A 15,336-nucleotide genomic window follows, 5' to 3' on the forward strand; every position below is an offset into this window, starting at 1 on the left:
GTTCCTTCCCATTTTACACCTCATACTGAGTATGCTTATGACTGCTTGCAAAACCAAACTGGTGCTTGCAGCAGCCTCATTAGCCCTGTCACTGAATGGCTGAAGCCTCCTGTGTTGTTCTGACAGAGCAGAGATTTTTCCTTACCCTCCATCAAGGCCTCTTTTCCCTTGTGTCCCTTGAATGTGCTCAGAACAGCAATCACCTCTTCCAGGTCCAGGGACCCACATGCTTTGCTGTCCCACTTTTCAAACAGTGCCTCCAAAAGATGTTTCCTTTGGGCCATGTGAGAGAAGCGGTGAATCTGCAACAGAGGAACAGCTGGTAACTCCTGGACACTGGTGCTGGACACTACACAAATGGGGAGGGCACTACACAAGTGTAAAAATTCAAAATTCTGCAGTGGTTGTGCCAATCACATCATTCCTATGGGCCAGGCCAAATTTGTACATACAGGGCTCAGACTTAAGAGATGAATCATTAAACCTGGGAGATAACTTAGAAAAACTAAACACAGGTGACAGTTCAGTTTACCAGGTAGGATTTAAGGTGATGTCAGCTCAGGTAAGTGCAAGTTTCCCAGAACACAAATGTCTCCCCAGCAAGAGCTAACCACAGCCTTGTCAGTGACATCAGAGATGTGACAGTTCATATTTCTGTACACTGTTGTGTTGCTGGTGCTGCCCTGAAGTGTGTAGGCTCCAAGCAAACACATGTTACCATTTGTCCTCTAAACCCAGCATGGAGGGATAACTGGCTGGAGTGGAATTCTCTCAAAGGCCAAAATCCTGGCAGTGTGTGCTGTGTTCAGTGAGGACTATGGAGCCGTCAGATCCAATATCTCATTCAAATTAGGTCAGCAGCACAGAGGGAAACCAGAAGGAGGTCTGGGGAAAACACAGCTAGAGAAATGCATCACAAAACAGACCTGAAGTGATATGAGGCACACTGATGCTGGGCATGAGGAAGGAGAATATTTTTTTTACAACACATGGCAAGAGCACATTGTAACTTAAAACCAAATAAGCCTGTGCCCATTCACATCCAGCCATGCACATAACAAACCCAAACACACTTGTTTTAACATCCTCCCCAAACATCCACAACCTTCTATGTACATGCCAGCGCAGTAGGTCAGAGATCAGGTTCTTGGCTATTATAAAGGTGAATAAGCAGAATGGAATGTTTTGGGCTCTTTCACAATTAACTATCAACTGTTGTCTCACTGAGTCCAGCTCTAGGACAGACAGACAACCTCTAACAGGATGAGTCTGTCATCACTTCCAGAGCTGAGGGCTAGGGAGGGAGCATCTCTATCAAGACAAAGGGGTAAAAGGTCTCCTGAAGGAGCAGGGGATGCAAGGCTGCAAGTGGAGAGCTCTGCCAGCATCAGATTAACAGTTGACTTTGCAAAGTGTTTGTGGGCATTTGCTTGGTTTTTGTCTGGACATAAGATCGGCAAAACTTATCAATATTTACTTTTTCTCGTTGTTTAATTTTTTCCTCTGCTGTCTGTTTGAATTCTCTTTTCATAAATGCAATAAGCCTCTTCAAAGTATGCAGAGAAATGTCTTCACCAACAAAATTGTCCATGAGCTGTACAAACTGTGGCAGGGTGAGGCAGCTTGCAGCAAAGCTGCAAGGATCCTGATGGTCCTGAATCTCTGCCACACTGGAAGCTGAGTCTGAAAGGCAGAAAGCACAGTGTGTCACAGGAAGCCAAATGCTGCCCTAAAGCCAACCACGTGGCAGCTATCAACACAGCCCTCAATCCTGCACTTCCTATCCAGGGAAATTACAGCTGAATACAGACTGACTCCATGCTGAGTAAAGGCCTTAATCTGCTTATACTGCTCTAATAGCAGCTCTGCAGACCCGGTCTGGCATGGATGCCATCCTGCAGCCAGGTCAAACCCTGACTGCAGGTGAGCTGGAGTGGCTGTTACTCAGCAGGGGGCTGTCTGAGACAAAGGGACTGCTGTCCCAGACAGACAGGATGCACACCCAAGGACTGACTGAAGGACAGGGTGGTGCTGAGCACTGGAAGCTACCACAGAAAGCTGTAGGTCCCAGGGGGCTGTACCATCAGCTTTACATGATGAACCTGTCACTGGGTTGTTCAGACAGTGCAGGCCCAGTTCTTGCAGTGTTCTAAATGTGAGACACAAGAGTGTTCACAGAGTGCTAGCAAGGAGGTTGGCCCTTCTAGGATGTTTAAGAAAATATCTCTTTGAAACACAGTTGTCTGATCACAGCCTTCCTAGAACAAAGGCCTTTGCAGACAATGATGTAGGATCATCCTTTGGAAACACAGTGAGAGATTAAAATAAAAGGTTCCTGCTAGATGATCTCATAGCTCATCTCCCTATAGGCAGTTACAGTCTAAAAGTTATTTAAGTAATTTCTAGATTTAAAGTGCTCAGGTTCCTGTCTTGCTCTGGTAATATTACAGAGTGAAACAGAACATAAAGTTTCTCCTTATTATAAAAATGCTGCTGCTTCACAATGTCCCCACTTGAATTAAAGTGTCTGCTCAGGGCCTTGAATACAGATCACCAGCAAAGTGACTCACCTGCCTCCTGTGAGAGGAATAAGCTCTGAAACCTTGGCAGAAAACACCATGCTAAGAAGATAGCAAAGCTTATGGTCTTCTCTACTCAAAAATCACTCACATGGTTTTGAAATGGATTTAAAACATCCTGTAGTTAAACCAATCTAAACATATACATAGAATCTGATTAAAGTCTATCAGAAAAAAGAAAATACTTTACCCTGGTCATGCAGTCTTGTCTCTGAGGTTGTCTGTTGGTCAGACTGGCTCTCGCTTGCAGAGGTTTCTTTCATAGCCTGTTGGGAATCAGTGGCATCTGTGTCTGTCACAGCTCCCTCTCCTGAGGCTCCTGTGCTTGTACCTTCATGTGACGCTCCTGTAACTCCACTGCCCTCTCGACTCACGTGCCCTTCTGATCCAGGTTCCCTGTCTGAGGTATAACCTTCTTCTGCTTTTGTTTCTGTCTCAGGCTCACTACCCAGGATGGCTTCCTCTGGTTTTCCAGATCCAGGCTCTCCATCCAAATCAGCAGCTTCAAGGCCAGTGCTGTCCACTGCTGAAATGGCATCCTCACCTTCCTTGCTCACTTCAGGAACACTTGGCTCTGCTGCTTCATTTTCCTCCTTGGAAATTCCTCCAGTCTCAGTTTCACTCATGTCCTTTTCTTCAACAGCTCCTTCTGTAACACTGGTGCTCATTCTGTCAGTCTCTTGCCTATCATCATCTACAGATTCATATTCTAAATTCTCTGTCTCAGAAATTTCCGTTTCAGACCAGATCAAACTTACACTGGCTTCCTCACAAACTTCCTGGCCATCAAGGCTTCCCCAGAAATCAATAAGATTAATATCTTGCAGCTCAATTATTGGCCCTAAAACAGAAAAAATGTGTGTAAGCTGATAGTGTCTACTGGTTTTATCTTCTCTAGTATTGCATAAGAAAATTTAAAGAAAAAAGGTAATGCCAAGTAAATACAAACTACCAGAAAGTGTCTTCTGCAAAGACACATCTCAGGAACACAAAACTTCAGAATAATGTCTTTGCCTGCAGAGATCTACTCTTCTGGCTAAGTATTACACCCCTTTTCCTTTGAAATAAATATTTAATCATTCTCTACACTTAGAAGGAGGGATGTAATTCACCTTGCATTTGATCTCAGCAATTAATAAATGTCCAATATCTTTAAAATATTTTACTTTCATGCAGATGATTCCCTCCGTTTTTTCTTTCTGGAGGTATTTTAGTGCAAACCCAAAATTAACTTCTAATAATCATTTCAGAAAGAGTCTTTCTTTAATTCTATTTCCCAGAAAGTACTTCAGAATTTTGTAGCAAGGAAAACTTTGGGATGCTGAAACATTTCTGAACATTGCATCACAGTTTGCCAAATGTGCTTGCAAATTCTGGTGTGTAGATCATAGAAGTCATTTTGGTCCCGTTTTTGGGCTCTGTTCACATCTGGTAACACTTATAAAACATATCTGAACCATCCAGCCTTGCGTGGACTCCCAGTGTTTTAACCACAACTGAAACATTCCATGTGCTCACATTCTCTGGGGTTCCAGAGTTGCAACTTATGACTCGTGGACCTTCTGTCATAGAAGTGTCTCAGCAGGGACAGTATTTTTTTTCTATTCAAGACACCAACCTAGGCAAAAAGATTACAATTATTGGGTTTTTCCTCGGTTCTTTGACTTACATCAACATTTGCAGCACTACAAAGGCACCATAAGCCAAGAATTACCCGTGGCTGATAATTATCCATTACCAGAACATCACGACAAATTCCAAAGAAGTTAATTTATTTCATAGAGGCAAAAATTTCTTCTGGGCTGAGCTGGAACTCTCCACACATATTACTTTGCAGGCTCTTCCTTTTCCATGTCCTTGACAAATTACAGTGAGATAATTGTAACTGTTCTGCCAAAGGAGTTCTTGGTGTAAAGATCAAAGCTTCAACACTTCATACTCTCAGGACAGATATTGATTGCCTGACAGTACCATGGAAGAATTTCCATCTATTATGGGCTGTGCTGTGTTACCTTAGTGACTGCACATTGGAGTTTGGGTTTGTGCCCCTTCATCTCCTTTGAAGTGTGATGTATTGGCCTGGAAACATAATTAGTCCAAAAATCTGAGCTATTATGACAACCTCCCTAATTTCCTTTAAAAATTCATAGACATTTGACCAGAGAGGTGAGAGAGGCATCAGCAGTTCCAGTACAGAGGAAAGTGCAGGGTTTATTAAATCCTTGTTGCTCAGGGTGAGTGTACACAGATGATAAACCCAGGAAAAGGCAATGAAATGGGTCATTTCCAATCAGGAAATTGTGGGGTTTAAAAAGTAAAGCAAACTAAATGATTGCAAGTTTTCCATTTTATTATGTATTCCCATTGTCATTATTTAAATCCTGTCACCTTTGTAATCTCCCTCCCATTAGTGAAATAAAGTAGCTAACTAGGAAACAGATTTACTTAAGTTCATTATTTCTAGTGAATAGCTTTCCATCTGAATTATTGATTTCCTTTTCACATTTTGTTCTTAGATTAAAAACTGCAAAATGTAAATTTCACCAGGCTTTTAATTCCTTGTGAACTTTGTCTGCCCTTAGACTGAAGAAATAAAGGAAGAAGTTTGCTGTTCTTTTCTGGAAATTAGCTCAAGATGACTGCATTGTTTATAACCTGAAACTGTAATTATTGGCAGCAATAGTTAAAAACAGAGGATATGGAAACAACCCAGAGATACACATCTCACCCACTGGTGAAGTTAATTCTGGAGCTAAGTGAACACATCACATTTGCTGGTACAGCAGCACCTTCCTCTACAAGGAAGGGGTTTTGCCAGTTCTGCAGAAAGGACCAGAACTGAAATGTAAGAAGCCATCTGGTACAATTTTAGTGCTTCAGTATCTGGTAATTTAATTCCAGCTGGTAAAAATAATGCTGGAAGTCAGGGTTGAATTTCAGCTATGGGTGGGTTTGGAACAACAAATATCATCACAGAATTCTGTCCCTAACCTTACAAGATGTAGGTCCTGATTCCCAGTGTCTTGACATTAACATACAGATAACTTGCACACCCCTGTGCAAATATTACTTCTTGTTGTTTGTCTTTCAGTTAAATAGATCATGCTCTGATCCATTCAGGAGATGCACAAACACACAATGTTTTATAGGTGTTCCCAGATCACTGTGGCATATTTGGATCCTCCATTCAGTATTTCCATTACACACACTTAATTTTCCATTCAAATTTCCTCAGCTGTTACTCGTCACAATCATCTGCTGGTTGCCCTGAACTTTGCAGTAGTAGTGCATAATTTTACTTCATTAAAATGGGAATAGATGAATGAAGTACTATTAAAAAGAAAATAAGGATGTTGTTTTGGGATTCAGTTACCTTTTTGTCGTATTAAAATTATATAATTGGAGGATTTAGATAACTCAAATTCTTGAAGGGTTTTTTGTTCTTTGGATCAAAAAAAAAAATTTATATAAAAATAGATAAAACAGCTGAAACTGTCAAATATTAATAGGGATTTAGTTAATTATTTAAACATTTCCAATTTACACAGATTTGCCATTTTAGCAGGGGTTCCTGTTATTTCAGGACACTTTTCCTTACAACTTACCCTGGGAGGAAAATGTCACAGTACAGCCACCTATAGAAGAGAGGAGCACTACAACAAGGAACCATTTCCAACTCCTCTCCCCAGCTGTGCTATTTTTCCCAGTTCCTAAATTTAGTAGAAAAGGTGACTTTCCTTTGCACTTGGTGTGTGACTAAGGAGGCTGATGACAGATTCCTGCCCAGCTGCCCTTTGTGCTGCACCTTGTGAGCAGGTACAGCCTCTCCTGTCCACAGCAGAAATCCATCTGTGTTTGTACAGCTGCCCAAAACTCGGGGCAGCTTTAGTGCCCAGGGAATTGAAACATGTTGACCTAATTTTTTGTCACCTAGATATTGGCAGGTGATGATTCTCAGCTGTTTTCAGCAATGTTCTGTGACCTGTGAGTAATTCCTTTGGCAACACAGACTAAACCAGACTTGCCATTTAATCAGGGATAGGTCAGTGTTTAACCATTTGATTGTTTTTCTGGAAATGTGATGTGTGTATCCTGAACCCTACAATGAGCTTGTTAGGGAGCAAGAGGGTAGAACAGACACTTAGAAAAGGTCATGAGAAAGCAGACTTTGTTGTTGCTGTATGGCAAGAAAGATAATCAGGGGTGTCTCAAACTACATTGGCTTGAAAACTAATCTCTGACTAAATTAAATTTAATTTTAAAATCCCTTGTTTAAAACATCCTTGGAAATTAATGAAGAGTTATAAAATAAACTGATACAAGTGAGCACAGGGACAATAAGTTAAAAATTTCACAGAGCCATTGCCTTTTGGGGTATTATAGCAGTGATCCAACTGTGTTCTGGGATTGTCTTGGGAATTTTCTGCTGCAGTGGATAGTCCAGGCTGTCCTTCTGAGCTGCCATCCTTCTGGATGCATGCATTTGAAATCATAATAATGATCATGTGGATACCTTCTAATTTGACTGTAATTTAAACACTGCTTTCTCAGCTCCCTGGCCCTAATTGCAGCTCATTGAGGCAGCCAGCCACACTCACCATGCAGACTGGAATAACTGCCTGCTACCAAACAAATGGAAATTAGGAACTGAAACAACTGCTTTGCTGTGCTTTGCAGAATGGGCTCTACAGGTAATGGATCACATTCAAGTGGTAGAAGTCCTTGGGTTACTTTGCATTTTATCTCCCCTGTGGGTACAGTAGAACTTTACAAAAGAAACCAGGCCATGTTTAAAAGAGCTGCGTGGCCCACACGACACTTGAGTGAACTCAATTTGCAGGGCAGGGCTACCTCGGAGCCTGGAAACCACAGCTCTGTGCTCTGATCAGGTTTTTTTCGGCAGCAGTGGCGTCATTGCTGATAGCTGCTCACTCCTGTTGTGTGAGTGCTTTTGGCTCTTTGCCCCTGAGATTCCACTGGGATTAGCAGCATGGAGATGGTGATTACTGCCACAGAAATAATAGGAAGAAAGTCACTTTAAAACATGAAAGGAAAGAAGGGATCCTTTGGAAATCCGTGGCAAAGACAGGACTCAGGTTTCTATATCCTTGTAGCCAGGAGGATCCATCCCAGCCCTTCTTGACAGAGCCTTAGGAAAGTCAAATGTCTCCTAGCTGGGAAGCAGACACATTTCTTCCCTCATCCCTGAAACAGCAGCTTGCCTGCTATTCTCTACAACACACTATTGGTGTTGAAATGAGCCCTGTAATTCCTTTCTCTTGGCAGTAATGACATTATTAGCATGACATTGTAAAGCACAGTTCACTCTGGGTAGGCTCTGCAAGCATAGCTGGAGGAGTGCTGGGTGGAATATAAAATTTATGTTGGGGAGAAAACTGAGGTTAGGGCAACTGCTTGCTCTGTAGCAGGCAGCAACTGCCAAACTGAGGGTACTCATAACAAGTACCACACTTTTTGGATGAAGCCCAAGGTTTTAGCAACAGTTTATGCCATTGATTCTTCAGTTCTTACTATTTACTGGTTTTCTAATGAGTCTAGCACATTTTTTGTTTGCTTTTTAGTGGAGGTGCAGGTGTACTGAGAGGATGATAGATAGAGTTTAAAGCTGCTGAAAACCAAATTATGGCTTTTGAGTTTCAGTTCCAGCTCTGTAACTGACTTACTATATTTTAATTTCCTGTCCATAAACTGTGGCTGAAGTTCACAGTACTGTTCTCAGAGAGGCTGTAAAGGTGGATTATTTTGCATTTTAAATTTTAACTATGAGATTTATTGATAGAAGCCCTTCTGATCTACAAAGTAATGCAACATAATTAATGCAATATATGTAATTATTGAAGTAATGTGCACATTTGTTAAAGTCAATCTACGTCAGGTTAGCTTTGCTGAAATGTGGCTGAATAGATAAATTAGCACTCAAATATTTTGAACGTGCTGTGGAAGCAGGTAATTTTTTAGAATTAAAGGCCATGGTTAATTTTTTCTCCAGAATCACCAAACTTCAGTCCCAAATCATCAGTTTAGGTAATTCAGTCTATAATTAGCCATCAGTTAATAGGCTGCTGGATGTTTCTGTGTCTAAGAACTATGAATTTAACAACAGTGCAGCAGCTATTGTTCTCTAAAATACTGCTGAGTAAGCACAAAGAGAGGATCTAGAGTTGAGGAAAAGAAAGAGCAAGCAGTGACCCAGAGAAATACCAAACTGGGAGCTTGCCCACATGAAATTAGGCTGAGCTGCTTTGCCTACCTTGCCACGATCACAAACTTGGAATAGGTCAATAAAAAATTGCCTCCGTGCATCAAGTCTTGTTGCTTCTCTGAAGTCCTCAGCACACTTATGGAGATATTCCACAATTTCTTGGAACTTGGCACTTGAAACATGTTCGGCATAGGAAAAGATAAGCTACAGAGAGAAAGCAGCAGTGGACATGGTTATCTTTCTTCAGGCATTTTCACCTTTAGCTGAACTCCTAAAAATCTATTACGTGCAATCAAGTATTTGGGAATTTGTCATTTAATCTGCCAACACGACACAGACTTGGTGCCTGCTTCATTCTCCCCTTCAGAAGAAACAATATTCTCCAAACAAGCCTGGCACACTGCAGAAATGTACCCTGAACAGTTCCTGTCCTGGTCCAGAGGTCACTTATCAAGCTCAAGCAGAGATGCTGGATCAGATCCCCCCTATGAAAAGTAATTTTCTTGTGGAGGATTTAAGTTCTCCATGGTTTTCTGCAGCATTTAGTATTCTTGACTTCACCCCCGAGGAGGCATTTTGAGCCATTACATTCTGCAGGAGTGACAGTCACTCAACTCTCAAATGCCACAAAAGGAGCATTGCATACAATTTCAGTGTTTAGAGAAGCAGTTGGATACAATAAAAAAAAGGAAGATCCTTTTGAAAATGAGCCTGCTGTCACCCAAGTCCTCTGACACTGGGAATACTCCTGACTTGAGACTGATTTTATGTTCCATCCTTGGAGACACCTTAACACTTTGGATTTATAGCCATGTGGCTTTTATGAGCAAAAGCAATATGGTTCTAAAAATGTGGTGTGCATGACATAAATAATAATGGCCATCAGAACAAACCACAATCCCAGAGCCTGGGCTGAATTATTACAGTAGGTTTCTTGAGCCAGCCACACTAACAGGGAGCTCATACAGTTAAAAGGAGGAATTTCCAAAGCACAGAATGTTTCCCATTATTCCATTTTGAGAGTATGGATACCTGACATAAGTGCTAAAATATCTTGGGCTTGTTGAAATGCCACACAGGCAATAACCAGCTGAAATATTAATATGTGTTATTATTATTCATGTCTATATTGTGCAATTTCCAAATATATGGGACAAGTGGAGAAGAGAGGAAGAACAGAAAAAAAGCAATGGCCTGAGGGATGGCTGGTAGGAAAGAAGAGCTCCCAATGCAATGTGGGTTTTTTCTTCATTTCAGCATAAAAAAGGACGTAGATTGGAGAGGAGGTGGCACATCTGGGGCTATGAGTATCCACCAGCTTCTTGGGGTTACTAGAACCCAGAGCCCTGTGACAGAGGAACATTAAAGGTGAGGCTGTTGGGGTCAGGCAGGTTGGACAAGCAGTTTGTTATTCTGAATGTCACCTTGATGACACATCCAAAGGCTCCTGCACTAATACTGTCTAACAGCTTCACAGGACACTGTTTACAAGCACCATGTGGGCACCATCACAGGCTTAAGCCTTGCTTGGCTGATGTGTAAATTACTGTACACATAATTAACATACATTAATTTGTTATTAACTGAGAGATTTTGACACCTCTCCAAAGAAAGCTGGCACTCCTCCTCCTTGCTACACAGAGTCCTTGGTGTAGTTTGTGACCACATTATCATCGAAAACAATGGATCTGTTCTTGTTCCTGCTGATCTCACTAGAAATGGAGAAAGCCTCATACAATCGTGGAAAATAATCTCACCTTTAAAGCCTGATTCTGACCCTGCAAAGACAATGTGAGCATTTCCCTTGGTGTCAATAGCTTTGTGCCAGACTGCTGGGGGTTCTGTGTGTTAGAGCACAAAGCTTGTGAAATAAACCATTAAGGGCTGGTCCTTGGGATTTAAATGCTTTTCATATAAAAGACCCCACGAGGTTGTCACAAAGGATGTAAGAATACAACAGCCACAGTTCTGCATTTCTGAAAAAAACCTCCAAACCTGAAAAACAATGATGTGTGAGGTCTCTCTACTGAGTTTCTAACAGCTTTTAAGTAACCCAAAGCTGCACTAAATTCAAGGAAGAAAAAAAAAAAAAGTGCTTTTTAATTTTAAGGTCCATTAAAAGCAATGCTTTCCACATGGGAAAGGGCCGTGACCAGCGTGGAGGAAGATCATCTCTTTCTGGGTTTGGTGGATGATGGAAAGGGGTGAACAAAGGTAAATTGTAGCTGAGGATTAGAAGCAGCCCTGTCCTGATGATGGAACAGTCCCCAAGGGAAGTGATGAAAGCCTCATCAATTGATTCAATTAAAACCAGACTGGAAAAAGAATCAGAGAATATGTTCTGAGAGAACATTCCTGGCAAATCACACAGCCTGACAATCCATGTCTTTCGTGCTTCTGATCTCTGTTGTCATATCTTTAATTGAGTTAAAATAAAGAGTACACAAAGTACATTTTAAACAGTTTTCTAATGCTAATGGAGCATGAATTCATTCAGTGATTATATATATGTACCATAGGGGTTATGGACTGATGCTTCATTGCAGTGACAAAAGCAATTCTCTGGGCTCTCATTATCCGCAATAGTCTTCTTAATTAGATGCAATAATTCTGAGGTTAAATTCAAAAATATCTCATTTCATGCTTAAAAAATCCTTCAACAAGTTACCATAAAAATGCATCTCTGTGCAAAATACCAAACACGTGAGTCTCCTGAGAGGGAAGAAGGCACAAAAAATCACACATGGTTGCTTGGAATTAGTCTCTGCACAGCTGCTTTATACTCTGTTTTTAATTATTACAACAGTACCCACTAGCACTGCTGCAATGAGGTCTGCCATTATTCCTATTCTAAACCCCCCTTTTTTACAGGTTTCATTACCCAGCCATAAAATCCAGCTCTGTTTCAGGTAAAAATTGCTGGCAAAGCCTTGGCCTGGACAGTTTTCAATAAATAGAGTTTGAAACAATTTGGTTGTTTTCAGCTTGAGGAACAGCAGAGTAATGGGGTGAAACTTCCAACTACATTTATGATTTTGATGAGTTGAAACCACACTTCTGGTGTTTCCCAATGACAGTTTTTGAGTTTAAAACTACTTGGTTATGCTTCAGGAATATTTATGAGACTTGTTTCAGTTTGGTTATGGCTCAGACCAGTGATAGTTCAGGACAAGGCTTCCCATCCCAGATCTTCATGACTTGGTTCATTCTGGTTAATGGAACTTAGTCAGAAATAACAATACTGTGAGGATGTTACTAATTACCCCAGGCTAATGGTTGTAGTGGGACACCAAACCTCCTGTGAGTCTGAATTCCCAAGTGATTCAGGGCTTTGACATTTTAGAAAGGGATGGGGAAGGGTGTCCTAAAAACCACTGCTCCAGGAGTAACCTCCCAAAGAGCAGCAAGGCTGCAGCTCTGAGGAAAGCAAAGCAGTTCCCTCCAGCTGGCCAGAATGGAGGGGTGGGGAGAGGATGGAGATGGAATGTGAAATGTCCAGACACAGCCAGTTACCTGGGATGCTGGAGGAGGGAAGCCCTTCACTGACTCCTCCAGGCTGTCCCCAGGGAAATGCTGACACTCTGTGATAAATGCCACATTCTGAACCAAATGCTCTTATTTCATTTCTCACCTTTGTGAACTTATCTAGGTATACTGGTTTTTCCAATGTGTTCAAGATTTTCATCTTCCTGTCATGGGTTGCTGGTAAAAAAATGAAGGGATATTGGTTTAGAAAGCAACGGTTGTGATTTTGCATATTGTACACATATTTTTGCAGGATGTGCTGTTACATTAATTTTCTTCTCGTGTTGGATGACATTTATTTGAGGTTATCCCACAGTAGCTGAACCATCTGACTGTATACAGAGCATCTAAATCTGCTTGCATTTCTCTTGCTGAGAATCTCCATTTAGCTATTCAAACTGTAGAGTCATATTTATTCTTGACATAAGTTGGTGCAAATTGCAATGATTTTAACAGTACTTACAACTAATTATGTGAGGGAGGAAATGATTTTTGATTTAACAAACAGATAAAACTGCCTTAGAACTCTGGAGACATGGATTCTGCTTTGCAAGAGAAGAATCTGAAAATCATAGTAATTTTCTCAAGAATATGGGAATATTTTAACTGATGATGATATTCAAAAGTATGTTTTGGTCAGCCTCTGGGTTGCTATAATGGAACTGACAAGAGACATCAAACATCTATATAGGTTTCTGAATGAGTTCTTTGAGAACAGACATGCTATTTCTGTTGGCATTATTTTTTTTCTGTTCTTTCTTCTAAATATATCAGTAATAATGAGAAAATTCATCATAGAATGCATTTATCTCTTGTTGGTTGATATGTTCCTAAACTGTACATTATCTTTATTGAACTATAAAACAGAGTGTAATGTTCTGTTAATGTACATTGAATGCTATTAAGTGAAATAAATTAAGAAATGGAGACTATTGGAGAAATAGTACAGGGAGCACCCCCAGCATCTGGTGAGCAAATATCTGGGCAGGAAATTCCTTCACAATCTCATGTCCCAGGGTCTGTTTGCACTGGGGAACCACAGCTCCACAGCAGGAGCACAGGGGCTTTGTTTGGCAGCCACACAACATCCTACCAACACTGGATGATTACTCAGAGGAACAATTCTGTAATACAGACAGGGTGAGCTCCAGGCAGAGGTGATCCAGCAGCCACAGAAGCACTCTGCAGTGTCCTGTTTATCATCCCAGATCAGCAAAGACACATTTGTTATGTTGATGATCATTACAGGCTCTCAGTGTAAAGGGCTGGCAGCAGGCTCCTGTTGCCACTTCAGTGTTCCTGGTTCTATTCAATTGTCATCATCTGGGGAGGTCAAGTGTGAGCTGTATAAAGTGGACAGGAATTATGGAAATCTTTCTGAGCTGAGTGCTCTGGTACAGAGGCCCTGAGCTGGGTGTCACTGGATGCCAGGGACTGGCCAAGGGAAGGGCTGCTGAGATGAGCTATTGGGTGGAGCATGAGGTAAAACTCAGCAACTCCCCTGAAACCATCACAGGTAACAACACTGTCAGTTTGTTGATCCCACCTTTGTTCCATATCTCCCAGTATGCCAGTATGTCCAAGACCTCCCATGAGACAAACTCAAAAAGGAGGAGGTTGGTACAGTGACGCTTAAAAAGAGCAGTAAGCAAATGGCAATGTGTGGCTAATAGAGGATGTAAGTGGAGAAGGTCTGCATCTGGTCTTTCTATCTCCCTGAAAGATTTTTTAAACATTTTCCCATACTTTTCAAGATCATATTAATGAATTACATGGTGGTTCAGTCTCTTTCCAATCGATCTGAAGATCTGACATCCTGATGTAACTACCCTTGGAGATCCTTTCTCTGTTATCAAATCCATTTGCTGTTCGCTCATAGTTCACATCAGAATTCAGATCACAGCAATAAAACTAAGGAAGACACATTGAAAACTTGCCTTTTCTCATATCTTCAGGAATAGAATCAGTGACATCTGGAAAAAACCTCAAGGCACTCTGAACCTAAAAATCAAGGTAATAGCCTGTGTCATGCAGACAACAGTAGACAATTACTAAAATAAATCACCCAGAATAATCAGATATATGGGCCAGTCATGGGTCTTACACATAGATAAGATTTGTGAACAATGCTCTGTCCCCTGATCCTGTGGTGGCAGAGCCACCATGCTTGTGCTTGTGCCCCATGCTGCCATGCCAGGGCACATGGCACCAGCACAAATGTCCTTTTCATCCTGTCTGCAACAACCAGAGCAGGATCTCTCCCAGTTACCAGGGCTCCTGGGATTCTTTCATGGGCATCCACTGTCCACTCCTTCAACAGAGCTGCCAACACCTCCTTTCTCCTTGCTGTCTCCTCAGCCTTCTGTCTTTCCACCTCCTCCCTTTCCTCATACATCTTCTTTGCCTCAGCCCTCATCTGGACCAGCCTGTAGGACATGGGAACATGGATTAGAAAGAGACCATCACAGGCATACTTAAGAGTGATTAAGCCTACCCTAAAGAACAAAACAAAAGGAAGCAACTCTTTGCTGAAATTCCTGTCTATGTGGAAGACATTTAATGGAAAATCATCTGTGCAGCTCTCCTAGTTTTGTGTCATTTCAACAGTGACACATTTTACCTTCACATTTATAATGACATTCATCATTTATTGTGTAGATGTCCTTCAATTTCCTTTCAATTCTAGCAGGGAGACAGGTGCATAATTTTGCTATGCTTGATTTACCAACAAAATTGCATCAGTCTTCATTGTCTCCAAACTCAAGTACCTTTTCACACAAGCACTTCACTGGCAAAGAACAATGTTCAATAAAATTTCTGAATCAGCCTCACACAATAGAGCCCTCACTGCCTTAGGACAGGCATAATACCTCAGCCTCTCCATCATTTTCAACACATGGAGTTTGCAGGTTTGGAGCAGTCAGCTCCCTTTCTTCCTGCTTCTGTTTTCTTTGCTTCTCTAAACACCCAGCCATATTTTTTTCCCAATCCTCCATTTCACACAACAAA

General features: G+C 41.3%; 1 protein-coding gene across 1 annotated transcript in view; it reads right to left on the minus strand.

Moving 5' to 3' along the window:
* The window catches only part of EFCAB5 (EF-hand calcium binding domain 5), a 33,503-nt gene that overhangs the window by 7,655 nt on the left and 10,512 nt on the right, over positions 1-15,336 (minus strand). The window contains exons 5-12 of the mRNA XM_026797180.2: positions 14,597-14,753; positions 14,265-14,328; positions 12,434-12,504; positions 8,851-9,006; positions 4,098-4,197; positions 2,770-3,420; positions 1,478-1,683; positions 146-302 (exon numbers count right to left, since the gene is read on the minus strand). Coding sequence (XP_026652981.2) covers positions 146-302; positions 1,478-1,683; positions 2,770-3,420; positions 4,098-4,197; positions 8,851-9,006; positions 12,434-12,504; positions 14,265-14,328; positions 14,597-14,753 — 1,562 coding nt within the window. The remainder of the gene's footprint in view (positions 1-145; positions 303-1,477; positions 1,684-2,769; positions 3,421-4,097; positions 4,198-8,850; positions 9,007-12,433; positions 12,505-14,264; positions 14,329-14,596; positions 14,754-15,336) is intronic.

This window comes from Zonotrichia albicollis, chromosome 22, assembly GCF_047830755.1.
Source record: "Zonotrichia albicollis isolate bZonAlb1 chromosome 22, bZonAlb1.hap1, whole genome shotgun sequence".
NCBI classification, from domain to species: Eukaryota; Metazoa; Chordata; class Aves; order Passeriformes; family Passerellidae; genus Zonotrichia; species Zonotrichia albicollis.